Here is a 26,155-nt window from a genome sequence, read left to right as displayed (position 1 = left end):
AGAGGTAGGAAGGGAGATAAATCTTTCAGCAAATGTTTATCGAATGTTCACTATATGCTGAGCACCTGCTAAGTGCTTAGAGCTCATCAGCATTGAATGTAGTGCATGTTAAATGTCCCCTTTGATCATTTATTGACTGAATTTTCTCTTTGGGTTTTATTTAGGATATGATGTTTCAGCTTCTCCAAGGTCTGGACTTCCTTCATTCTCACCGAGTAGTGCATCGTGATCTAAAACCCCAGAACATTCTGGTGACCAGCAGTGGACAAATAAAACTGGCCGACTTTGGCCTGGCCAGAATCTACAGTTTTCAGATGGCGCTTACCTCAGTGGTAAGTGAGAGAGTGCTCTTCTTTTATTAAACTTTTTTTCCCTTTTAAATGGCAAAATACCCCCTTCCGTATCCACAATAATATTCTTACTGTGTGTGGTCAGTTGGTGGGCACAATGGCTTTGCTCTCTCTTCATAACAGTGGGAAGGGGGGGGGGGGCAAAAGCATTCTACTTACAATGACCGACACACCCAGGCGGGGCTTGCTGTGGACACGATCCATTGTAGAAATAGCCTGTTGCATCTTAGCCACTCAAAAGGAATCCGTTACAAGTTTCCAAATCCTTTTTGCTGTAACCACTAAATTCAGAACTGCACGTATAATTTCTTAGGGACACAGCTCTGTGTCAGAGGACAGAGAGCGCTAGGAACTTCTCCTAACCTATCTGCAGCGTCCTGGTTTGAAGAACAGCCAGAGTACATCCGCAGGTGTGATGCTATGGTACCAATGGTGAAGGAAAACTTGCAAGAAGAAATTAAATTCACGGTGGATTTGGGTAGAGCACCGTCCTGTCATGTGAATGCTTCATTCAAGCCAGAAGAGAAAGAATGAGCCCACAGGCCCTGTTTTGGCAAAGATGGGCAGTTAAGGCATCCTCATCTTTCTTACTCAGATGCAAAACCATAATAGCTATTTGCTTTGGTTGGCTTCTATTTCTCTTCACAATTCATTGTTTCCGAAGTGAATATTTAATGAAATTGAAATTCTGCACCCAAAATATGAAAAGAGAAGGCTTTCAGTGTCTCATCCGTAATAAGAGGGGAGCGTGTAGCACAGTGGGTAAGCACTCCACTGCTAATCAAACGGTTGCCATTTTAGAAAGATGTGGTGGTCTGTTCCCTTAACGATTATAACCTTGCACAGTCTGCTCTGCCCTACAGGGTCACTGCAAGCATGAATTGACTTCACTATTTTATACACATGCGTCCATCCCTAGATACAAAAAGCCAAGGAATGCCCCTCTAATGAGCTAGTAATTGCCGGAAGGAGAAGAGAAGCCCTTTGCTTCATGAAGACTAGAGAAATGTTGCTCTCAACAGTATTTTTAAATTGTCATAAAAAGATCATTTTATTGGGGTCTCTTACAGCTCTTATAACAATCCGTACATCAGTTGTATCAAGCATATTTGTACAAATGTTGCCATCATTACTTTCTAAACATTTACTTTCTGTTGAGCTCTGAGTATCAGCTCCACCTGCCTCATGACCCCTTGATAAATTATAAATTATTATTATCTTCAACAGTATTATTTTAAGCCTGAAGGGAAAAAAATCCTCTTGGGTCAGTCTGTCATTCTTACATATGAGTTGCCTCTGACGTGGTTCTCAATCAGAGTCACAGCACCCCTCTTAGCATCCTCAACACCAGCCCCAACCCTGCTCCCCAGGGTCTGGGCTAGTTAAGAAGTGTATGCAAGCATCTTTGTTGCCCTAAGGGCTTATAGGGATGTGGGTCATATGACTGCTCCTGGCAGTTAGTAGATATGTTTCCAAGAGGCTAACATTCTGCATTACAACAAAGAATTACTTACCCCAAATTCCAGTAAGGCTTCATCTGAGAAAGCCTGGGGGAGACAGAAGTAGGAAATCAGGGTGAGAAGCTGGCAGTTGTCTGAGAAAAAGAACATGTCTTAGAAACTGACCCAATTTATTTTAATCGTTTTATTAGGTGCTCATACAACTCTTATCACAATCCATACATACATCAATTGTGTAAGGCACATTTGTACATTCATTGCCCTCGTCATTCTCAAAACATTTGCTCTCCAGTTAAGCCCCCGGCATCAGTTCCTCATTTTTTCCCCTCTGTCCCCGCTCCCCCCTCCCTCATGAGCCCTTGATAATTTATAAATTATTATTTTGTCATATCTTGCCCTGTCCGACATCTCCCTTCACCCACTCTTCTGTTGTCTGTCCCCCAGGGAGGAGGTCACATGGAGATCCTTGTAATCGGTTCCCCCTTTCCAACCCACCCTCCCTCCACCCTCCCCGTATTGCCACTCACACCACTGGGAAAATGACCCAATTTACAGCAGTTTCCTACACCGACCCCCAGGAGTCTATGAACACTACACCCTGCACGTGGAAATGACTTCCTTTCCCCACTGCTAGAAACTTTCCCCGGGGCATTGGTATTTTTATGGAGCCAGACTGTCATTGTTTAAAGATAAATTCTGCTTGTTTCCTCTTTACTTGAAGAAGACAAGGAGGAAGATAAAAGGACATGCGTAGCTTTGGGGCTTGGTCAAGGGAACCCTTGTATTCTTTAATAATCGCACCAGAAAGGGTTGAGCCTGTGTGCTTCCCCAGTGGAAGGGTGAGGTAAGCTGTGGGCTTCCCTAGGAAGTGGTTGCCCATGTTGTTATGGGGCCCTGGGGAGAAGCTTGAATAGGCCTTGGGACCTGGAGAGTCATCAGGGGGGCGGATAGAAGGAACTCCTGGGGTATACTAATTGAGGGAAGGATGAGCCCTGAGACCCTTTATTCTGATCCCCCTCTCCCCAAATGGGCACTGATAACCATAAATCAAAACAGGAAACCTACTTGGTTTTTGTTTTGATTTTTATTCTTATTAAATTTGAGAAATGATAGCCTAGCTTGTGCGTAGCATCAATTAACATTCCATTCTTGCTGAAAGCTGATATGTTCAGACAGGAAAGTGTAGACAAATTATTTCACAGACAGAGACAAGGGGAGAGGCTGTCAAAAATACATGATTTTTCAGCTTCTCATTTGTACTGCGTGCTTCATATTTCCGATGGGGACATAAGGACATCTTAGCAGCTGGGAGAGACATGGAACAAATGGACTCTTTCTTTGAAAGAGCCATAGCTGGAACTTAATGGCAATCGGAAAGGTTAGGTTTGCTATAGGGGACTGCATTTTTAAAATGTTCCCTGTTTTAATGAGACTTGGTTTTATAGTTTTCTTCTTAAAGAGAAACCCCATGTGGTGTAGGGACGTATGGCATTATAAGCACATGGCAGCATGCAGGACTCAAAGACTCACAGTTTTCCTATTGGAGTAGCATTGAATATTAGGGTTTCTGGAAGCCAGCAAGACTGCGGCTCACTTCCTGGATATAAACCTTTTGAAATGGATTGCGTCGTGCAGACATTAGGTCTTAATCTGTGAAATGTTACAGGGATTTGTAAGTAGACTGATGCGAATTTGACATCTCACAGCCCCAAGAAGTACTCACAGGCTCCATCTCTTTCAACGCCTGCCGTAAACGTCCTTTTCAGGTAGCCCCTCTGAGCCTGGGTGGTGAAGATGCTTTGCAACCCACTGCTCACCTGAGGGATGGCTGGTCATCCGCACCAAGCCTGGCAATCTGCTTCCGGGACGTTGCAGCCGGACAGTTCTGCTCTGTGCACGCTGTGGTCTCCAGGCGCTGGAATTGTCTAGACGGCGAGAGAGCTGGGTTTTTGGTACCCGTTGCAGAAATCAATCTCTCCCTCTTTCCTTTGCTGAGAAAGACAGGGCTTTCTCCCCCCATGAACCCTTAGTAGTCTCGGAAACCTAAATAGCAGGCTCCCTGTGGGTCGGCATCGACTCATTGATTTCAGGAAGTTTGGTTTGTTTGCTCCTCCCAGTGCTGCTGAAGTATTGTCTCATTAATGCTGTTCATAAAACTGCCTTCTGCTCTGTTTGTGGTTATCTGGGGGTTTTATCGGGCTGTAAAAGTCCTTGAAGGCAGAGCTATTTCTTACTCATTCTCCCTTGTTCATGGTCTTGAGACTTGTTGTTGTAAGATGCCATAGAGTCTTAGTGATCCTATGTAGAAACAAAATCCTGCCGAGTCCTGTGCCATCTACACAATCATGGGTATGCTTGAGACCATCGTCCTTCCAGCCATTGTGTCAGCCCATCATGTTGGGAGTGTTCTTCCTTGCTGACTCTGCGTTACCAAGCATGAAGTACTTCTCCCAGAGCTGGTCCCTCCTTGTCTATAGCACATGAGACAAAGTCCCACCGCCCTCGCTCCTAAAGGAAAGCTGTACTGTTCTCTTCCCAAGTAGAATTGTTTGTTCTCTTGGAAGTCCATGGTACTGCCGATATTCTTCAACAACACCTATAATTCCGAGTCATCATTTCTTCTTTGATCTTCTTTATCCAGTGTCCAGCTATTGCATGCATGTGGCGTGATTAAAAATACCAGGGCTTGGGTCAGGTGACTGGGACGTGTTTTCTTTTTAACACTTTAAAGAGGTCTTGGGAATCAGACTTACCTAGTGCGAAGCATTGTTTGATTTCTTTACTGCAGCCTTCATGAGTATTGATTGTGGACCCAAGCCAGATGAAATCCTTGACAACTTCAGTCTTTTCTCCGTTTATCATGATGTTACCTGTTGGTCTAGTTGTGAGGATTCTGGTTTTCTTTACACTGAGTTGTAATCCATACTGAAGGCTGCGATCCTTGGACTCTTCATCAGCAAGTGCTTCAAGTTGTTCTTGCTTTCGGCAAGCAAGGTTGTGCCATCAGCATATCAAAGGCGGTAAATAAGCCTTCCTCCAATCCTGATGTCACATTCTTCTTCATATAATCTAGATTCTGGGATAATTTGCATGCGTACACATGGAATAAGCATGGTAAAGGAGACAACCCTGATGCACACCTTTCCTGATTTTAACCTACGCACTCTCCCTGTGGGAAGAATTATTTTATACCTTCATTAACTTTATTTCGTGTGTTTCTTAGCTAACTGGTGGTGATAAACTGAAGAATTTATTGGAACATCTACCTTAAAGCTTATGTCAGTTTGGCTTTCAGCAAGGAAGATGTGTCATGTGCATAGTACAGATTGTTAATGAATCTCCTTCCAATCTCGATGCCATATAGTCCGAATTATCAGATTATTTGTTCAGCATGCAGTTGGTGTGAGGGTGGTGAAAGAATACAACCCTGGCATGTACCTTTCCTGATTTAAAATCACACAGTATTCTGTTGCTCTGTTCACATGACTGCCTCTTGTCTACGTGCAGGTTCCACATGAGCACAATTAAGTGTCCAGGGATTCTTATTTTTCTCGATGTGGTCCATAGTTTTTTTATGATCCATTTAATTTAATTTAATGCTTTTGCATAGTCAATAAAACATATCAATCTGATATTGGTAGTGATTTGCCCTTTTCTGAATATGGCTTGAATTTCTGGCAGTTCCCTGTTGATTTCCTGTTGTAACTGTTTTGAAATTATTATTTATTGTAGTAGCCACTCATAAAATGAATGAATTAACAAATACTGCCAAAGATATAAGCAGTGAGTCTTAATGAAAATAGAGGAATTATTCTATACTGTCACTGATTTCATTTAATGTGTTTCATAGCTATCTTATGCTAAGGTGAAGAATTTATTCGTACATCTACCTTAAAACTTACATTTTGCTCCTGACTCCTAATTCATTGGCAAGTACTTGTGTTCATGACCATGAAAGCTACCCTCTGGAGCTCCCGTCTCATGTTAGGAATGAAAGGATCATTTGAACTGGCGTTCAGTGTGTGTATTGCAATCTATGATGTGTTTATGGTAATCCTTTCTGTTGCCTCCCAAGAGAATTATATGAAATGAAGTCCCTATTCTGACCAGTGAGCAGTTCTATTGTTTTATGACTACTTACTTAAATTTTTTTTTTCTGAACCTACAGTATTTTGATATTAGCAAGGATTAGAAGAAGGATCATGTTCTTCTAGGACAATTAACATTCTCCAAATGGAAGAATGAGTGAATTATTCAATAACTTTGTCTGTCTAGTGCTTTATCAATCAATGACATGATATATATATATATATATTTAATAATGTTTACGTGTGTGTATGTATTTCTCTTAGAATCCGTGACGGTTAGCTTCTCTGAAAGCTTCAGAATGTTTTCAAATACATCCTAGACCCTTGAGACACCATTTAACAGTCCTATTATAAGACATCCTTGAGTGCTGCTCTGTAACTCCTGACCAGAATGCTTTAGGCCAGTATTTAGCAAAAGGCATAGTTCGTGGATTAATTGAGACGCTAGCTGTTGTAGACATGTGAGCTTCCTGGCCATCTGAGGCTATAACCTTTCCATTGTTGTTGTTGTTGTTGAGTCGATTTCGACTCACAGTGACCCCAGGTGTGGGAGTCCAGCTGCCCATGGTATGTCTCTGTCTGTCATCTGTGTAGAAGTACATCGCCGGGTCTTTCTCCTGTGCAGTGGCATCACCAAAGCTCCTCATAACCTTGATATGCATATCTTTAATCATTGTTCATGTTTTATTTTTTCATGAGTGAGAGATTCTATTCCACTCTTTCACAAGTGGAATATATTTAAGTTGGCCTTGTGGGTAAACATTAGGTCTAACAGTCTGGACTGTAGCTGTCGATGGTATGTAACATAAGGCCAAATGATTAGCTCCTCCTCATATGCTAAGGCAGGGTACCTAATGCCCTAGACTGCCTCTGGTACGATACCTGATGTCTTTAGGGCTAGTTGCTGTTCAACATGTAGGCCTACATGCACATGTCCTCATGCACATGAGGGCTGTTCAGAGCTATTTCTCTAATGGTTGTAGAATTAGGATGAAGATGGCTAGTGTAGGTGTTAGACCCAGACAAGGGAGTCCCCTGCCCTGGGAATCATACCCTAGAGCAGTGGTTCTCAGCCTTCCTCATGCCGTGACCCTTTCCCACAGGTCCTCACGTGGGGGTGACCCCCAGCCATAAAATTATTTTTGTTACTAATTCATAACTGTAATTTTGCTACTGTTATGAATTGGGCGGCCCCTGTGAAAGGGTCGTTTGACGCCCCCCAAGGGGGTCACGACCCACAAGTTGAGAACCGCTGACCTAGAGGAACCTGCTTGGACTCTGGACCACCCCTACTTTTCCTCATGGGGCAAAAATCCAGGGTGCCACGGGGCATGTCACCTAGAAGAAGGTCTTCTACTCCCACCTGAGACCTCCGTCAGAGAGTGGGAATGCCCTGTGACTGAGTGGCCCCGAGTCTGCTTCTAGGAACTGAAGGGACCCTTCTTTAGTTCTTGAGAATAGTGGACTGTGTCACCCGTAAGTTGAAGGGGCAGTTGTTTGTAGGCATGTGGGCAGAGGTTGGACCTGGGTGAGGCCCTGCTGAGTGCAGGGAGGAGCTAAGAATGTGAAGAGCAGTGGGGATTGTTATATTTAGTCCCTGACATGGGCTATTTTTATCAGAAGGGTTTCTCTGAAACCATGAAAAATCAACTTCTGTGACCTTTACTGAAATAATTACATTGTGGAAATCCAAAAGAGAGCAGGTTACAGGGAGGTTCTTTCCATTGCACACAAGTGATAATGTAAGACTCATGACTCGTGCAGTTATATAATATCTGTGGTAAGTGTTTCGAGAACACACACAAGTTCAAAAGAATGGCTGGGAGACCAGCTAAAATTATATTGAGAGGCATTCTAAAGCCAATGTTTCTGAGTACTTCCCAGTGCAGTGTATGGTGCAAACTCATTCGTGTCTGTCAAGGTAAAAAGAGGCCAACTGCTGGGCTGGCTTTTGCAGCCATGGCTGATTGTGCCCTCAGGCCTGATGTGGAGCATCTCAGAAGCCCTGTGATCATGACCAGCCACTCGGGGAGGACGCGGCCTTCCCCTCTCCGTATAGGATACACTCTCACCTTCATTTCCTTGTCTCACCTGGACCCTCGCACATGCAGTACGATGCCGTTGCCGTTGTACTGCGATCCTTTGGGGACCTTGCTGTTGACCATCTCACGTTTTCAGTGGGGACACTGAGGGGCACAGGCAGGCAGCGTGTGACCTGGAAAGGTCTCATGCATTTATTCTGGTCCTTGCCCACACTCCGCACTCTCCTGCCCACTGTAGGTCCCAGCACCTTAGCGACAACGACGTCCTTTCCTAGGAAGGTTAGCCAGAGGTTCTACAGTTATCCACGAGTTCATTTAAGACATTTATTAAAATTGTCATTCAAAAAAGAACCAACAACTAGCTCATAGTACATTTTGATGTTGTTGCGAACAGTGAGGCAAGAACTGATAATACCTGGTTAATTTTTTTTTTAATGCAGTCCTTAAGATAAGACTTGGTCACACCTGGATATGTTGTAAATGTGTCACTGCTTGGGGAAAATCAGGTGTTCTCTTGAGTTCCTTCCTGCGTCTATCTGTGACATGATTGCAACCACAGATAATCTCCGTGGCGCACGCTTCGTGCTGGATACGTGTATCTGAGACTCCTTAGAGGGACCACACAGGACAGTGGCAGTGTGGGTGTTTGATTGCTGACCCTCATGCGGTCACAGCCACTTACCCCGAGGACATTCACAGCAAAGACGTCCATGGAGAGAGAGAAGTCTGCACCTAGCTTAAGTCTCTAATAACTGCGCCTCCTGGAATGAGTCGCAAGATTAACCTGCCTTTAAAAAAAGAAGCAATGCTGCTCTGCATTGAGCAGTATTACAGTGACTTATCAGTGTATCGGAGTGGCCTTTATAAACTCATTAGAAGGAAAATGAGCATGATTTCTTCAAATACCCGTGCTAGTCACAGACATCGTTTGGGATGAAATTCTCCTTTGTTACCCTAATGAGAGAGTGGAAATATGCTTCTTTTGGTGACATCCTCCTATGTTCACCGAGTGACATTCACTTTGTCCAAAGCTCTCTGCTTGTCCCGTATCATCTTTAAGACGTACATGTTCTGAACACACCCATCACTCCGTAAAAATGACCAGAAGATCAGAAGTAAACAATAAATAAAGACAGACTTTTATTAGACAAGTTTTCCAAAATGTAGAAATTCATTTGGAGGTATTTTAAAGAGTGAACTAGTGAGGTTCCCTAAACTGGCCATTTAAAACCAGAGATTTGTTCAATAACAAAAGTATTGCAAAAATTAGCTAGCTAGTGTTCTCTTCTTTTGCCTTTAGCAATAGTTTGTTTCCTACTCTGACCCCAATGGTTGGTAACATTTCATAAACCCTCAAGGAACCCTGTGGATGCAGGAACTTTCTGATAAGCCTAGGGGAGAAAATAAATTAAACAGAGCTAGAGGCATTCGGTCAACAAATAATTACTCATCGATTTCCCCGTGCCAGGCTCTGGCAACAAACCTGAGGGAGGATGGTGATCAGAACTGACAAGGTCCTAGAAATGAGAATCAAGATGGGCAATCAACTCTTAATCAACTAGTCCCATGAATGTCTAAATAGGCAAAGAAAAAGAGATAGGGTTCTATAAAGGCCCTGTGACTCAGGATCCCCCCCACCCCCATCCCTACCCCCCTGGGGTTGGAGGTTAGGGAAGCCCTCTTTGCCTCCCTGAGCAAGGAGCTTTCCAGCATCCTCTTCTTAGAACCCACCGGGCTGCAGGCCCTAGATGTGCACATCATGCAATCTGAGCTTGTTTTCCGTGTGTGTGTGTGTGTGTGTGTGTGTGTGTGTGTTTGGACTAGTTCGCTGTACTGCACCCAGTTGGCACCACCAAGTGACAAAGTGAAGTAAGACCAGAGATTGGAGAACAATGTCCTCTTTTACAGGAGAAAATAAATTGTTTATGCTTGTTTCCCCTGCGTGCGTGCTGTATTTACTATGGAGACCTGGCAGGGTTTGTGTCTCAGCTTGGCCAGCCGGACCGCTCCCACAGAAGCCTCCCAAGGCTGCCAGTGCACACTGAATAAGTCAAACCAAGCACATCACATGAGCATCATGGAAAAACCCAGAGCCCTGTCACCTCAGCACCTCTGCGAAAGCGCAGGGCACACCTCCGGAGCAGGGGAGGTTCCTATAACTCGCTCGCTCGCCGCTCCACATCTCCTGGCCGTGACCCAAGGGGGCTGTTTTGTTAAAACTTCCAGTTGCCAGGACATATTTCATAGTTAACAATGGAGTGTTTGTGCCGGTTTCGTTTTCACTTTCACCAGTGCGGGAAGTGGAACACAATGGGGCAGTGCACGGAGCTGGGAACAGGACACGTTTTCTTTAGGAGTCCCAGGGTCGGGTATGTGGAAAATGCCAGAGCCAAACCGACAGGAGGACCCATCCAGACCCCCCTCGTTGCGCGTTCTCGGGAGGAGGAAAGCACCTTCTGGTTGCCATCTGCTAGGTGAACGCTGCGTCTGCGGCGAAGACAGACGTTGGTGACCACTGGGAGAACCGCTCCCCTGGCGAAAGGTCATGTGTTCTCTGCTCCTCGGAACACTGCCTTTGGTGTGTGCCCCACACGTGGATATGTAACGGCGCAGAGTATATTTGTGAAATTAATCAAATGACTGCTTTTCTTGTTAATAAAAGATAGTCCTTCCTTTGACTCGCCTGACTCTAGCTCCTTCATGAGTTGCCACTGTCGTACGTTAGTTCTGGGCTGGAACAGTTTAGCTGGAACACTGCTACTGCCCAGAGGACGTTTTCCTCATTCAAAAGCCAGGGTGTCCTTTGCTTCCTTCATCCATCTCTCCTGCCAGGATCTCCCATCACGGTCTCATATACGTTGTGTCTGATTGTCCACTGGCTGTTTATAGTCCATCATATAGACTCTGGGATATACCACTCAGAACTCAGAAGCCTGGCGTCACATTTAAAATGTGAAGACCCAGCATGTGTTAGCGTTAACAAAATTTTATGGCTGAAGAGAGGTTTTTCAAGAGGATGCAAAAGACTTAATAAAAAGTAAAGAAAAACCAAAACCAAAAAAGTAAAGGCTGGATACCACCTTATATATTTCCATTCATATTCCTTCGGCCAGGGACTAGTCTAACCAACTGCTAAATGGAATAATTCCATTACCCCTAAAATTGCTTAACTAGGGCTGTGTTACTTGCATTCAAAGGAGTAGGAAACTTGGTGTTTGAAAATGGACATGAAGAATATTTCTATGACTTGGAGACCTATATCCTTTAAAAATCTGTGTGTTCTGGTGTTTCTTGGGATTTTCTTCATCTTTTGCCGCCTCCTTTGATGGAAGGGAAAGGTGACAGTACTTCACGGCACTTGAATTTTGTTCATCTCAGTGTAAATTCCTAAGTCCACGGCCTATTATTGACATTCTGTTTTTCTTACATTGGGCAATGCCCATTTTCATGTATGCAACCCCAATCGTATTTTATTATTTCCTACAATGCCCCACTTTCACATGGGAGGCACTTGATGTGTAAATGAGTGAATCCTCATAATTCCCCAATGCCTGAAGAATGGATGAGTTCCAAACTCTGTATCATAGTACACTGAGTTGTTTGAAGCCAGCTCCAACCCTTCCCCTCTGTCTTCCGGTCACCACCCTACAACTAGCGACCCCTTCATCCACATACACACCTATTCCGTTTGGTCTCCTAACACTGAAATCTCTCACTCTTCGCTGAAAATGATTTCTTTCACAACGCCTGCTTTCACAAATGAATCAATGAATGAATTCCCAACTCTGCATTTTCCATGTGGCTGCTGCCGCCGTTGCGTCATCAAGTTAGCATCTAAGGATGTTCTTATTTGTTTTAGACGCAACTTTTTCCTCATCTCCCAATGGCCTGCGTCACTCCCTGATAATATCTTGAACACTGAAGGAGTAACATTCACACTTAGAATGCCTGTGTGAGCCACTAACCTTCAGAGAATTAGCACATGGTCCCTCTCTACTCAAGATCATAAACTTTACAGTCCTCCTCCAATTTATGCTCATAGATTTTTCTCTGCATTATGGTTTTACTAACAAAATTTAAACTCCTTGGATCTTTGGAAAAACGATGGTATCATAGGACAAAGTTGAAGATCTTTGCATTGTAGTGTTCTATTTTTCTCATTTTATTCAGCCCACTGGAGTCTTTGAGAAGATTAGGAATGTGCTTCTGTTACTCTGGACTAAAAAAGCCCAAACTCACTGCCATTCAGTCAATTCTGACTCATATCAACCTTGTAGGACAGGATAGAGCTGCCCCTTTAGATGTCAGAGACTAAGTTTTCACAGGAGTGGACAGCCTCATCCTTCTCCCTCGGAGAAGCTGGTGGGTTTGAACCACTGACCTTATGGTTAGCAGTTTAATGCATAGCCCATTCTGCCACCAGGGCTTCCATGTTAATTTGGACAGGTCTTTCCAAAAGTAACCATTTTGTGTGTGGGGAGGGGGGGCCAGGACTTTCAATATTAGATTTTCTTTCATATCTTGTTATCTTTGTTGTTAACACTCAAACATTGTTTCTAATGGTGCTCTATTGAGCCATTCCTTATGTCCCTGCTTTCTGCTTCCCTTCAGTCTAGGGACCAACACACAGGATGAGTGTTGTGCCCACCACCCATAAGAACACAGGTGATTTTAAATCACTCAAAAGTTCGAATATTGAATTTTACAGTCGGCTCTGGAGGGATGCTGGCCCGTTAGATGGCAGGGAAACAGCTCAGAGGACAGAGAGAGGAAAGCGTACAATCATTTACTTTCATGCTGCTCCTATATTTATTTTAAAGGTTGGTAAAAGCTAAAGCGTGTCTGTACATTGAACAGCTCAGCCATAAAAATCCCAAAATGAGGAAGAAAAATCTCTTCTGCTGCTGGGTTTGGATACTCTTGTGAAGTCACAGGTTTCACTTGCTGATCTCTTTTGTCCTTGTGTTCTCTTTGGCTTTTTGTTTTTGATTTCTAAAGCTATCCTGCCTCCTCTTTGGTGCCATTCGTGTTGATTAATTGTTTTCTCCAGGTTACTAATGCTTTGTCACGTAGGGAGGTGTTTTCTGAAACTCGGCAAAGTGCATCCTCCAGCCGTAGACTTCACTGGTCCGTACTGTCTGCACCTTATGCAGCACTGGGTGAGCTCGGTGAGGTGGAGATTGCACATGGTATCAGTTCTTGTGGGAAAATATGCTTCAGTGGCTTACTGGCACTGGCTTTGGAATGTGGCATTTAAAAGTACCTTTTACAGTGGGAAAGAATTGTCGAGAATAAACAGTCTGACCTTGTTAAAAGGGCCAAAGTCTATCCATAACCTAGTTCCAGAAAAACGAGCTTTTCCTCATTTAGAAAAACCAGAATGGGAAGGGGAAAAAATTACAACCAAACATTCTAAAGAAAGGGGGGTGTTATGTCAGGAAGAAGAAATTAATTTCTAAAATGATGATCTTCACATCTACAAAGGGGGCTTCGGAAAGTTCACAGAGAAGTGACATGAAAACATGGTGTGATGTGGGGTTTTTTACCCCGATGGACCATGCGAAGCCCCCTCGTATTCCTGAAACTTTCTTTACCTAAGCATCAAGCCCTCCTTTCCCAGAGTGGACTAGAGATCAGCACTGTGAAGCCGCTGCTTTCCTGTTTTCCTGGCTCAGCGAAGGGAGCTGCCACGGGGGCTGTTTATGGCCCACATGTGGGGCAACAGGAGACTTTGGAGTGATAGAAGTCAAAATTGCCCGGAGCTTCCATTGCCCGCAGAATAAAATCTGTAAGCCCTGAGCTCCAAAATGCAAGTCTGCCCTAATCCTCTCTCCATTCCTTTACACTTTCCCAGCCACCCCTCGTCCTTCACACAGACACCTATGATGTTGCCACTACACATGTCTCTTCCTCCTTAAAATGCCATGCCATTAGAACCCTTGCCCGTGTTCGTAGAGTTCTGATTAGAGCAAAAGGGTAAGCCCTTGGCTGCTGACCCAAAGGCTGGCAGTTTGGTCCACTAGTGGCTCCACAGGAGAAAGACTGGACCAGCTGCTGCCATAGGCACTACAGCTTTGAATCCCCTCTGGGACAGTTCTGTGGCACATTGGGTCACTAGGAGTCAAAAATTAGGTCTATGGTATCTAACAACTGCTTGGATTATCTTTCCCCTTCTCAGCCGCACAAAGGTCTGCTTCATCATCAAGACGATTCAAATGTTCAAATGCCACCTCATCCCCGAAGTCGCCTAACTCTCCAGGATAGAGTTAGGCGCGTCATCTTCTGAGTACTTATTTGCCTACAGTATAGCAGCCCAGGCTCCCTGGTGGCACCAGTGTTAAGCCTTGGGCTGAGAAGGGCAGTGTTAGCAGTTCAAACTCATTTTTCTCCAAGGAAGAGAATTGAAGTCTGTGGCCATAAGGATTTCCATCTCCGAAGCCCTACGGAGCAGTTCTGCTCCATCTTACAGCGTCACTACGCATCAGAAGCGACTCAGTGACTCGTGGGTGTGTGGTGTAGCAACTACTGTATGAGCGTGTCTTCAGTTATTTAGCATTGATCTTGTGCTTTTAAGAATAACGTGGCGAAATACCCGTGCCAGCCCGTGGAGGAGCACTTAGAGCCTGGCAGTTGTAGAGTGTGGGGAGGTAGTGACGATAGCAGCTTCTGAGCAGAGGGGGTTCAGGAAAGCTGGAGAGGAAGGGATGCTCGTCTATAAGTCCCGGCTCTCCTGGCAGGTACCAGGACAGCTTCATCTGGATTCATTTTGAAACGTCAGCACCCACCAGAACCAACTCGTCTTGATAATAGTTACTTTCATCACGAGAGTCTCGAGTGCATAATGACATGCTGGAAAGTACGAGATTGTATTGCTCCGATCCGGGTGCATGACTGGTTGGTTGATTGTTGGCATATAGTGTGCTACATAGGTTTGGACCCTACCATTTACTTCTTTTAAAAAAATCATTTTATTGGGGGTTCTTAGAGCACTTATAACAATCCATAAGCACCCCTGGTGTCAAGCACCTTTGTACATATGTTGCCATCATTCTTTTCAAAACACTTTCTACTTGAGACCTCATTTTTTCCTCCCTTCCCCACCCTCCAACCCTCATGAACCCTTAATAAATTATAAATTATTATTATTTTCATATCTTATACCATCTGTGTGTGTCCCTTCACCCATGTTTCTGTTGTTCATCACCAGGGTGGGGGATTTAATATGTCGATCTTTGCAATCAATTCCCCTTTTCTTCCTCCTCCTTCCCCCTACCCTCATGGTATCCATACTCCCATTATTGTTCCTGAGGGATTTATCCGTTGGATTCCATGTGTCGAGAACTCATATCTGTACCAGTGTACATACTGTACTCTAGTAAGGCTTGTAAAGTAGAACTGGAGTCATGATAGTGGGGAAGAGGAAGCATTAAAGAACTAGAGAAATGTGTATTTCATTGGTGCTATACTGCACCCTGGCTAGCTCATCCCTTCCTTGTGACCCTTCTGTGAGGGGATGTCCAATTGTCTACAGATCAGCTTTGGGTCTCCACTCCGACCCCCTCATTCACATGGATATGATTGTTTTGAACCGTCTGATGCCTGATACCTGGATCCTAATCATTTTCAATGTTAACGAATTTGTTAGAAATAATTTAAATGGGGAAACACTTTTAATGCAGTTCCAGTAGAAACCAACTCAGGTGTTCCCAAAACAACATAACTTTAAAAATATGATGTATGTTTTAAAGTCACATGCATCAAGTAAATATTAGATACGTTGCAAGTGGACTTAGAGCAAGGGTTCATAAAAACCGCCCATGCAATTTAAAATGTGATTAAAACATATATTTCATAAAGCTGCTTACTCTATCATGTGCTCTTTGATCTGTGTCTATACAAAGATATTGTGATAGGGATGATTCATGTGAATTTAAAGGTGTGTATAAGTCCAGAGAGAGACATACTCTTCTTATACCCAAACACAAATTTACCACAACAATAATTCTGTCAGGCAAGATTAAAAATATAGCACGGTATTTAAGATTTTGATAAGATCCATTTGAAGGGCAAAGAGCCCCTTGATGTGTGAACTTTTAGTATTTTTATAGCAAGTCAAAATATAATGTCTTGTCTTTACTTTCTAACTTTACAGCCTTTCTCTGTCTATTATTACATTTTAATGCCGATAAGGATCCCTTGATGTGGGGACATGGGACTGAAACACCACCTTTAAATGACACAGTGCTGCGGTCAAACGTACAGCAAAATCCCTTTTGTATTTTCTGTCAAGTTTCTTTTTCATTTATAGTTTTGTGCTCCTGTTTTAAAGGCACTAAGCGGAAAGGTGTGTGTCAGGGTTGTATCCTCTCGCCATACTTATTCAAGCTGTGTGCTGAGCAAGTAGTGGAGAGAAGCTGGGTTATGTGGAGAAGAAGGTGGCCTCGGGAACGGAGGAAGGGTTATTAACAAGATATGCAGATGACACAACCTTGTTGAGAGTGAAGAGGACTTGAGACACTTGCTGATAAAGGTCAAGGGTTGCAGCTTCAATATGGTTTAGGACTCAGTGTGAAGGAGACCACCATCCTCAAACTGGACTAAGAGGTAACATCGTGATAAATGGAGAAAAGGTTGAAGTTATCTAGGATTTCATCTTGCTTGGATCCACAATCAATTCTCCAGGAAACAAGAGTCAAGAAGCCAAACAATGGGTTACATTGGATAAATCTGCTTCACACGATCTCTTTAGAGTACTGGAAAGTTACATTGAGGACCAGTGTGTGTCTGATGCAAGCCATGGTCTTTTCAATGGTCTCATGTGCTTGGGAACGCTGGGCGCAAAAGAAGGAAACTGGAGAATTGATGCATTTGAATGTGGTGCTGGAGAAGAAAGTACCATGGACTGCTAAAAGGTCAAACCAGTCTGTCTTGAAAGTGTTCTCCTTAGAGGCTAGGATGGCAAGACTTCATATCACAGACTTTGGACATGTTGTCAGGAGAGACCAGTCCCTGGACGACATCCTGCTGGGTCAAGTAGAGGGGCAGTGAAAAAGAGGAAGGCTCTCGAGAGATGGATGGACACAGTAGCCGTGACAATGGGCTCAAGCATGGGAACAATTGCGAGGATGACGTAGGACCAGGCAGTATTTAGTTCTGTTGTGTATAGGGGCCCTGTGGGTTAGAACTGACTTGATAGCACCTAACAACAATAACTTTGAAAATGTTTGATTTTAATTCACAAGCATTGTTATTTTTTTCATTTTTAAATATGATGTTCATCAGTTGCCTTAAATATCCAATAATTAACCTGTACTATGTACATTCATTTTTGTTTACTTTTTTTTAAAGCTGCCATGATGTGGTGTTTTTTTAAATCATTTTATTGGGGGCTCATACAATTCCTATCACAATCCATACCTACATCCATGTGTCAAACACATTTGTAGACATCATCATTCTCAAAACATTTGCTTTCTACTTGAGCCCTTAATATCAGCTCCTCATTTTCCCCCTCTCTCCCCCCTACCCCCTCCCTCATGAACCCTTTGTAATTCATAAATTATTATTTTGTCATATCATGCACTGTCCGACGTCTCCCTTCACCCACTTTTATGTTGTCCATCCCCCAGGGAGGAGGTTATATGTAGATCCCTGTCATTGGTTTCCCTTCTGCCCCACCTTCCTTCCACCCTCCAGGCATCGCCACTCTCACCACTGGTCCTGAAGGGATCATCTGCCCTGGATTCCCTGTGTTTCCAGTTCCTATCTGTACCAGTGTACATCCTCTGGTTTAGCCAGATTTGTAAGGTAGACTTGGGATCATGATAGTGGGGGAAGGAAGCATTTAAGAACTAGAGGAAAGTTATATGTTTCATCATTGCTACCCTGCACCCTGACTGGCTGATCTCCTCCCCACAACCCTTCAGTAAGGGGGTGTCCAGTTGCCTACAGATGGGCTTTGGTCTTCACTCTGCACTCACCCTCATTTACAACGATATGATGTTTTGTTGTTTGATGCCTGATAACCTGATCCTATCAACACCTCATGGTCACACAGGCTTGTGTGCTCCTTCCAGGTGGGCTTTGTTGCTTCTGAGCTAGATGGCCCTTGTTTATCTTCAAACCTTTAAGACCTCAGATGCTATATCTTTTGATAGCTGGGCACCATCAGCTTTCTTCACCACAATTGCTTATGCACACATTTGTCTTCAACAGTCGTGTCAGGAAGGTGTGCATCATGGAATGCCAATTTAATAGAACAACGTGTTCTTGCATTGAGTAAGTACTTGAGTGGAAGTCCAAAGTCCATCTGCTGCCTTAATACTAAACCTATAAATATATGCACATAGATCTATTTCCCCACCATCCTATATAAATATATTTACATATGTACATGCCTGTATTTAGACCTCTATAAATACCCGTTGTCTCCTAGTTCTTTCCTCTATTTCCTTTTACTTTCCTCTTGTCCTACTGTCATGCTCAGCCTTCATTTGGGTTTCTGTAATTTCTCTCAGTTACATTGCCCTTGCTGAATCCCTACCAGGCCTCTCACACCCTCCTTGCTACTAATTTTGGATCACTTGTTGCTCCCCTGTCCCTGGGTAGGTCAACACCACCGCCTTAGCCCCGCCTGCCCCTCTCCCATGTCCCCCCAGAACCATCAGTCCCGTTGTTTTCTCATCCAGACTGTTCACCCGGCCTATCTTATCTAGATAGAGCTGCAGAGATAATAATATGCACCAAAAAACAAGGCATAGCAAGACAAGGTGACGAATGAGAACATAGCGATGACAACAGAAAAGAAAACCAATGACCCATAAAAGAATAAATTAATTAAAAAAGAAAGGAAAATCTGTAACTAGATCAAGGTCTGAATTTTGAACTCTAGGCGTGTCCTCCAGTCAAGTCTGATGGGGTGCCACGCTCTGTCCCCAGCATTTTTGTTTGGTTTTTTTCTTCCTTGTTGGCTTCATTTTTGTTTGGTTTTGTTTTTTCAGTTCATTTTAAAAATTGCTTACCAAGACCCCTTTTTTAGAGAGAGAAAAATAATAAACCATTTTCCAAGACCCTGTTCACCAGGTCATTGGCATGTCACTAGTTTCTTCCATGTCCTCTGTGTAGCGTTTGTACACATGATTCATTCCCCCCTTTAAATTCTCACCAGGGTTTCCTTACCCAACTTCTTAAAAAATGCATTCTTTTCTGATTACAAAAACTTTTAAAATCAAAACATTTCAGAAAGATTAAAAATTGTTAATAGAATAGTAATAGACTTCTATTTGCTTGTGTGCACGCAAGTATGCTTGTAGTGTACATAGGGATTGTGTTTGCCCTAGAGAGTGTCTTAGGCATCTTCATATATCACATAGTCTGTTTATTGTTCCTCACCTGCATCATGTGAATGTACTATGGTATTTTCTACTTAGTTTACTTGTAGGGTGAGATTTGGTTGGTTTCTCAGATTTGGGGGGGTGGGGAGGTGCTATTGAGGCTGCTGTGAACATCCTAGGGTTTATAAAAAGGAACCATTACGGAAACACATGGGTAGTTGTCTATTTGAATTACTCTGTCCTTGGCCATGAGACCAGGAGAATTGGGTGGTAATGCAAGCCAGCCACTATTATGGAATGTTTTGATCAAGCATTCTAGAAGAATCCTGATTGGAAGGGAGAAAACTATGGACCAGAATTCTAAATTCTCAATGGCCTCTAGACTTTCTGGAGCAATTGAGGCTGGATGAACCCCTGTAACTATTACCCTGAGATAAACTTTAAGCCAAAGAGCACCTGAAGTCTTGGAACCAAAAAACAACTGTGGTGGGGTGAAATTTCTTAATACAGCTCTTCTCCCCAAGCTTCTGTGACCCTCACCAAATGATTGAGCGGGGCTGTGCACGCAGGGTCCGCTTTGTTACCCCTCCCCTGGCTGTAATGAGCCATCTTTGAAGGGAGGAGGACCTCGGAAAAGCACGTGAAAGATCATCAGCGAGCGTGGCCCGGAGACTCCGAGGAGCCGTGCGCAGACTATGGGACACCTTGTCCTCAGCTGGCTGAGACTTTAGAACTGTGGATCAGACACACAGCGAGCCTCTTGGCCCGGGGAGGCTCAGGCCAGGGGACCACGTGGCAGACACTAAGAACTGGAGATTAGGGGCTGGGGTGCATGGTAGAATGATAAGATAGATGTAATACCTCCCAATTAATCATTTAAAAACAACAGAAACTAGAGATGGACACTTGGCTGAGGAACCCCATGACTGTATCCTGTTTACTGATCCTGACTTGTGGTGATATATTGACTTCCATAATAAACTCCCTTAATTGTGAGTATTCTCTGTGAGTTCTATCTAGCCATTGCAACAAATTAGCAAACCCAGCCTAGATGTCGAGTGGAGTGCGAGGAATGGTCAGGGTCAGAATAGGTAAAGAAGCATGAACCGCGGAGGCTTATCTGACCCCTGCTTCGTGGCAAAAGTCAGAGAAGGTCAGATATGTTGACCCTCTGTATTAGTCTGGGTACTTTAGAGAAACAAATCCACAGAAACTCATATGTATAAGAGAGAGTTTTATATAAAGGGTAAGTGCGCATCAAGAAAACATCCCAACCCAGTGCTGCTCAAACCCACAAGTGTAACATTAACCCATTAACCCGTATGTCCAACACCAATCCACAAAGTCCTCCTCCATCTCACAAAACAGACGCAATAATGCCAACTGCAGGAGGAAAGCCGAATCAGTGAACGTGTAGGCATCTCAGCGCTGGCAGGGGTCTCCACATGGCTGCTCCAGCACCCAGGGCTGCATCGGGGTAGGTCCATGTGGCTTCTTGGGGATGTCTTGCAGGAAGTGAGCCTTGCCAGATGGATCAGGGAACTGGCTAAGGCAGCTGCACCCAGTCCGATCATCAGAAAGCAAGAGACCTGAGGACTCGAAAGGCAGGCTCACTGAGCCATTTCTCTCTCCACCCTTCAATTAACCCCACGTGTGTTTATTGGCCAGGTTGGCACAATAATGTAACTCAGCTTCCATTGCTGTCTATTAAAAATAAAACTTACTTTAACTAGTAAAGTACATCTGCTTTAAACATTGTGTCCTTTCCAAGAACTATCTATGGTATATGAGAAAAGTGGCATCAGCCACTCTAGAGGTTGAATCAGCCGCTTAGCGGGGAGTTTTTGTTCTGTTTTAATTTTTTAACCTCAAAACTCCTACCCTTTAGGACAGAGTAGAACTGCTCCAGTGGCTTTTGGACTAAATCTAGTGAAGAAGAAAGCCTCATTTTTCTCCTGCAGAGTGGCTAGTGGTTTTGAACTGCTGACCATATGGTTAGCAGCCCAACTTGTAAACCACTCTGCCACCAGGGTGGTGGAACACTGTAAAAAAGTGAGAGGTAGCACGCCTTGACGAATGTTCCTAGTATCACTGAATTATTGTATGTGTCAAAAGTGTTGAAATGGCTCTTTGGTTGTGAATACTGTGACACACACAATAAAGGGAGCAATGTTTACCATGGTTGACTTAAGCCAGTCTTGCTGTAGGTAGGCACACGGCTGCCCAAGGAAACTCAGGGCTCTGTTTGCCAGGAAAGGTGGAATGGCTATTGGGCAGACAACCAACAGTGACAGGACTTTCATTGATCTAGGAAACTCCCCAAGGCAGCACAGCCACTGTGTAAGTAGAAACTTGCACTGCTGGTTCCTTTCAGAGGTGCACGAATTTATTCAGCAATGTCTAGTAAATAGTTTATGAAGTACGCCGCTCTCTTCCTCAGTACTCCACATATGTCGAAAGCAGGCAGCTTTAAATTTTCATGGGCATATCAGCATAAGAGTGCGCATGTACCACACCCTCCAGAAGTATGCTTCCTTAAGTTCTTTAATAATAGTAATTATCAAACGCTTTCTGAGCTTGGGCAATCTACGTGTAATCTACAGGTAACACCTTCACATGAGAACTTAATTAGAAATGTCAGAAGCTAGCGGTGGTTTTCCAGAAACAGCAAGTTTTTAAAAAGCCAAATGAATGAGTCACTTCTGAAAAGATAGGTGAACTGTATTAACCTATAGTATTTCAATAATATCTTCAGTAATATGTTTTAAAGTGCTTTGTTACTTTAAAAAGAGATTGTATATCTAAAGCAGAAGTTGCCTCTCTTACCTTGCCAAAAAGACCCACGTGCATCTAGAGGCAAACATTCTTAGACCTAGGAGAGTCAAGGAAGGCATCACAGGAGCGGTGACTTTTGAGCCAGGTCTTCAAGAGGGCAGAGGGGAAGGGTTCACCTGGCAGGAAAGAGAAAAGGTGAGTTCTAGATACAGGGCTGGGAAATGTTACTGTCAAGTCAAGTCTGACTCCCAAGTACCCTGTAGGACAGAGAACTGCCCCACAGACTGTGATCTTTTTTTAAATCATTTTATTAGGGGCTCATACAACTCTTATCCCAATCCATACACACATCAATTGTATAAAGCGCATTTGTACATTCATTACCCTCATCATTCTCAAAACATGATCTTAATGGACGGCGACTACTACAGCTTTCTCCCGCGTAGCAGCCAATGGCTTCACCTGACAGCCTTCTGATTGGCCACCAACCACTCTTAAAACCTGCTCTGCAGGACGGGGCTCGCTGCATGTTCACTGAATAGCCAGGCATGCGTGGGTTGGTAAGCAGGATGTCTTGGGGGAACACAACCACAACTGGTTTGGGCACTTTTAAAAGGAGCGCTCTAATGAAATGTGACAAACGGGTGGGTCACCCAGAGTTTGGGATGAATTCAGAAGTTGTTTTCACGGGAGACCAGCCCTAGAAGCGATGTCAAGAAGGAGATAGGATGAGATTCTGTATGAAAGAAAGTCGAGATGTTAAATATGGATCCAGAAGAAAAGAGGAAAAGCAGAGGGTCTGATACAAAATGTACCCTATGGTGAAAACAAGAGATACAAAAATAATATTCCTTTGAAAAACTAGCAGTTGTTTAAATGGAGAAAGTATGTGTTGTCAGGAGAGACCAGTCCCTGGACAAGGACAGCGTACTTGGTGTGATGTTAGCTGGACAGAGAGAAGATGACCTTCGATAAGATGGACTGACCCAGTGGCTGCATTGCTGGGTTCTAACATAAGAATCCTTGGGCGGGTGGCACAGAGCCGGGCAGGGCTTCGTTCTGTTGCCCAGTTTGCTGTGAGTGTGGACTGACCCCATGGTGCATCACTACAATGAGAAGTGTCTCAGATTACACGGAGTAAATGATAAGTAGACTTAGGATATAATAACCACTAGTGATATTGTTTCATTGACAGCTGAATATGTACAGTCAGTTATCTGTGATTAGCATTTCTATTCACAATGGAACAGATCATATAATATGGCCTGTATAAGTCTTCTAACTAGTTGTGTGAACCAGAATTTTCCTAATGGTTTAATGTTTATCCCAATTGTAATTCAGATGAATCCATCATAATTTTTTTTAATTTACTAACAGAACTTGGTTCTCAAAATTTTTCTTTTCATTAGCACTTAAATAACATATGTTACCTTATTGAGCCTAAAGTGCCAGTAATATGGTTATGTTCTATCTAATTCACCACCTGTCTGTTTCTGTCTTTTTCATCCCCATAATCCAGCTTTTGCTAAAGTTGGCAAATTATATAGTTTGCATGTGGTCATTATATGACTTAAACCCTAATGAGGGTTATGTAGTATAAACAGCCGCAAAATACCATAATTTCCTCCTTTCGCTAGACAACAAGCACCTTGAGGGAAGACACAGGGTAGCGTGTATCTTATGCTCACTAACTAGTAATTGGTAATGATGATGTACTTTAAGATGTTTATGTCCACTATAAAAGCAGTGTATGTTATCATAGGCAACTGTGTGGACGTGATTTTTCTCTGTTCTCCATTCTCTTGGTTAAGCTCACCCATCCCATTCCTTTTTTCTCCCCCCCCCACCCCCCATGCAGCGACCATGGTGGGTTTGTTTGTTTGTTTTTAATTTTAACAGTTTTATTGACATAAAATTCACATATCATACAACTCAATAGTTTAAACATATTTTTTAAAGTCACATACCTTTTTAATAGTAAGATTACTTTTTGTTTTATTACGTGTTCCGTTCTAGTCAGAGGATAATGGTAGGTGTGATTAAGGTTTGAGAGGAAGAAATAAAATGTAGAATGTTTTTTTCCCCCTGTATCCATATTTCTTCTACTTGAACTGTTAGCTTTTCCTCCCGTATTACTGCTAAGGAATAGCATGTTTAGAAACCAGATGCTAGATGTAATTCCAAGAAGAAACCTGTTCAATTTGATCTTTATTTTTTAACTAAAAATATGACTAAATTGTTAACCACCACTATTACCATACAGCCCCCACACAGTGACCTACCATGTTATACTCTAGACCAGTGGTTCTCAACCTGTGGGTTGCGACCCCTTTGGGGGTCAACTGACCCTTTCACAGGGGTTGCCCAATTCATAACAGTAGCAAAATTGCAGTTTTGAAGTAGCAACGAAAATAACTTTATGGTTGGGGTCACCACACCATGAGGAACGGTATGAAAGGGTCGCAGCATTAGGAAGGCTGAGAACCACTGCGCTAGACGATTAAAAGTGTCACTTTCTACGACCAGATGTTGTTAGAGGCACCCGGGACGACATCAGAATGTTCTCATATTGGATTTGTTTATTTTGTGTGAGAGAAGAGCATGAGGGTGTGTGTGTGTGTGTGTGTGTGTGTGTGTGTGTGTGTGTGTTTTCTATATCTCATCAGGTATTGGTGAATAAATAGTTCACACCCTCCAAGAGAATAAGCCCTTTCTTTTCTTTAAACAGTGACTCCATTGATCCTGTTTTAGAATTCCTTCCCTTCTTTCTATCTTCCTTCTTGGCAACGTTGTTTTTGTAGTCTTAAATTGATTCCAGTATTCCTGGAATATTCTTCTTTCTCTTCTGCCATTTAACTATGGGCATGAAGATACCTTCCCCCCCAAATTTTATGTCATCCAAAAAATAATAGCGCATGGCACTCAGCCTAAGGTACAGACTCTGTAACCTTGTGTTTGAAGCTTGTCCTGCTACTTAACCAACTGTGCAGCCTTAGGCAAATTCGTTAACTTCTCCGTGTCTTGGAGTGCTTCTGTGTTAAAATGGGCATGGTGATGGTACTTCATGGGACCATTGTCGGATATCAATGCATTAATTTATGAAAAGAATAAATACCTCATCAAGTCATACTATGCAATGTAGTAGTAATAGTAATATCCATCTTTGTGCCTCCTTTTTATTGTTAATACTTGTTTTTCAAAAGGAAAGAATGTTTCTGGTATTCCTGTAAGAAGAATGTGGAGAAATCTTCCCTTTTTCAATATTCATTAAAACGATGCTAAAGTTTAGAAAAAAAGCAAAAGACATTCTTTCCAAGGGCACAAAGAAGCATGTGTGTTCTTTGGATGCAAGAATTTGAATGTTCAAACCCAAACAAATGCAGGGTTTTCACTGAGACTCAGATTGGGTGAGCTTGTTACTGTACATGGATTTATACGATACACAGCTTTTCTCAGTGTGAAACCTCAAGCGTCAGAGAAATCCAGTGCTACTTCTTCATTCCTTGCTCCTTGCTTACTTATCAGGAAACCAATTGCAGAGGGCAGAGAAACCGAGTTGTGACCCTTGTAGCGCAAACCTTCCTGACTGAACTTCTTTACCCCACCGACAGGACCAGCTCTCAGGAGATAAGGAAATAATTCTACAGGCATGACCTAGAGTGTAGTTAATCTCTGTAGGGAAGAGGGTAGATGACTGAAAAGTAACAGTTCCTAAATTATGAAATCAAATTCCTTTCCTTACTGTAGTCAAAATGGACCTTTTAACCTTATGTCTAGACTAAACCATTGTGTCGTCCACGTACCACTTTCTCTTGGGGATAACTGATCAGTAGTTAATCATTCAGAGAGTTTTATTTCCCTGATAGACTGTAGTCTTCCCTAGTGAATAAGTGACTCATTGTACCATGGATTAGGAAGTAATGTCACAAATAACGTACATTTCTTTCCCATAGTCTGCTTAAGATGTGCCCCCTAAGAACTCTTCCAGTTAGTAAGCTTTCAAAAGAAAGGTTAGTTAAAAGGAATTCCTGAGGCTTGCAGCCCAGCCCTTGTACAACCTGCACTGTCTTGTTTTGTTTTACAAAGCAGTGCAGGAATGCCCCCCAT

At 43.2% G+C, this 26,155-nt stretch overlaps 1 protein-coding gene across 1 annotated transcript in view; it reads left to right on the top strand.

Annotated features, from left to right (window-relative positions):
• Positions 1–26,155, top strand: part of CDK6 (cyclin dependent kinase 6) — a 252,077-nt gene that overhangs the window by 119,193 nt on the left and 106,729 nt on the right. Inside the window, exon 3 of the mRNA XM_004702658.2 lies at positions 165–332. Within this exon, the coding sequence (XP_004702715.1) occupies positions 165–332 (168 nt within the window). The remainder of the gene's footprint in view (positions 1–164; positions 333–26,155) is intronic.

The sequence above is a fragment of the Echinops telfairi genome, unplaced genomic scaffold (genome assembly GCF_000313985.2).
Source record: "Echinops telfairi isolate 266 unplaced genomic scaffold, ASM31398v2 ScPeMD7_23;HRSCAF=83, whole genome shotgun sequence".
Lineage (NCBI taxonomy): Eukaryota > Metazoa > Chordata > Mammalia > Afrosoricida > Tenrecidae > Echinops > Echinops telfairi.
Note: the sequence above shows the minus strand (reverse complement) of the source record. Positions and strands in the feature narration are given on the sequence as shown.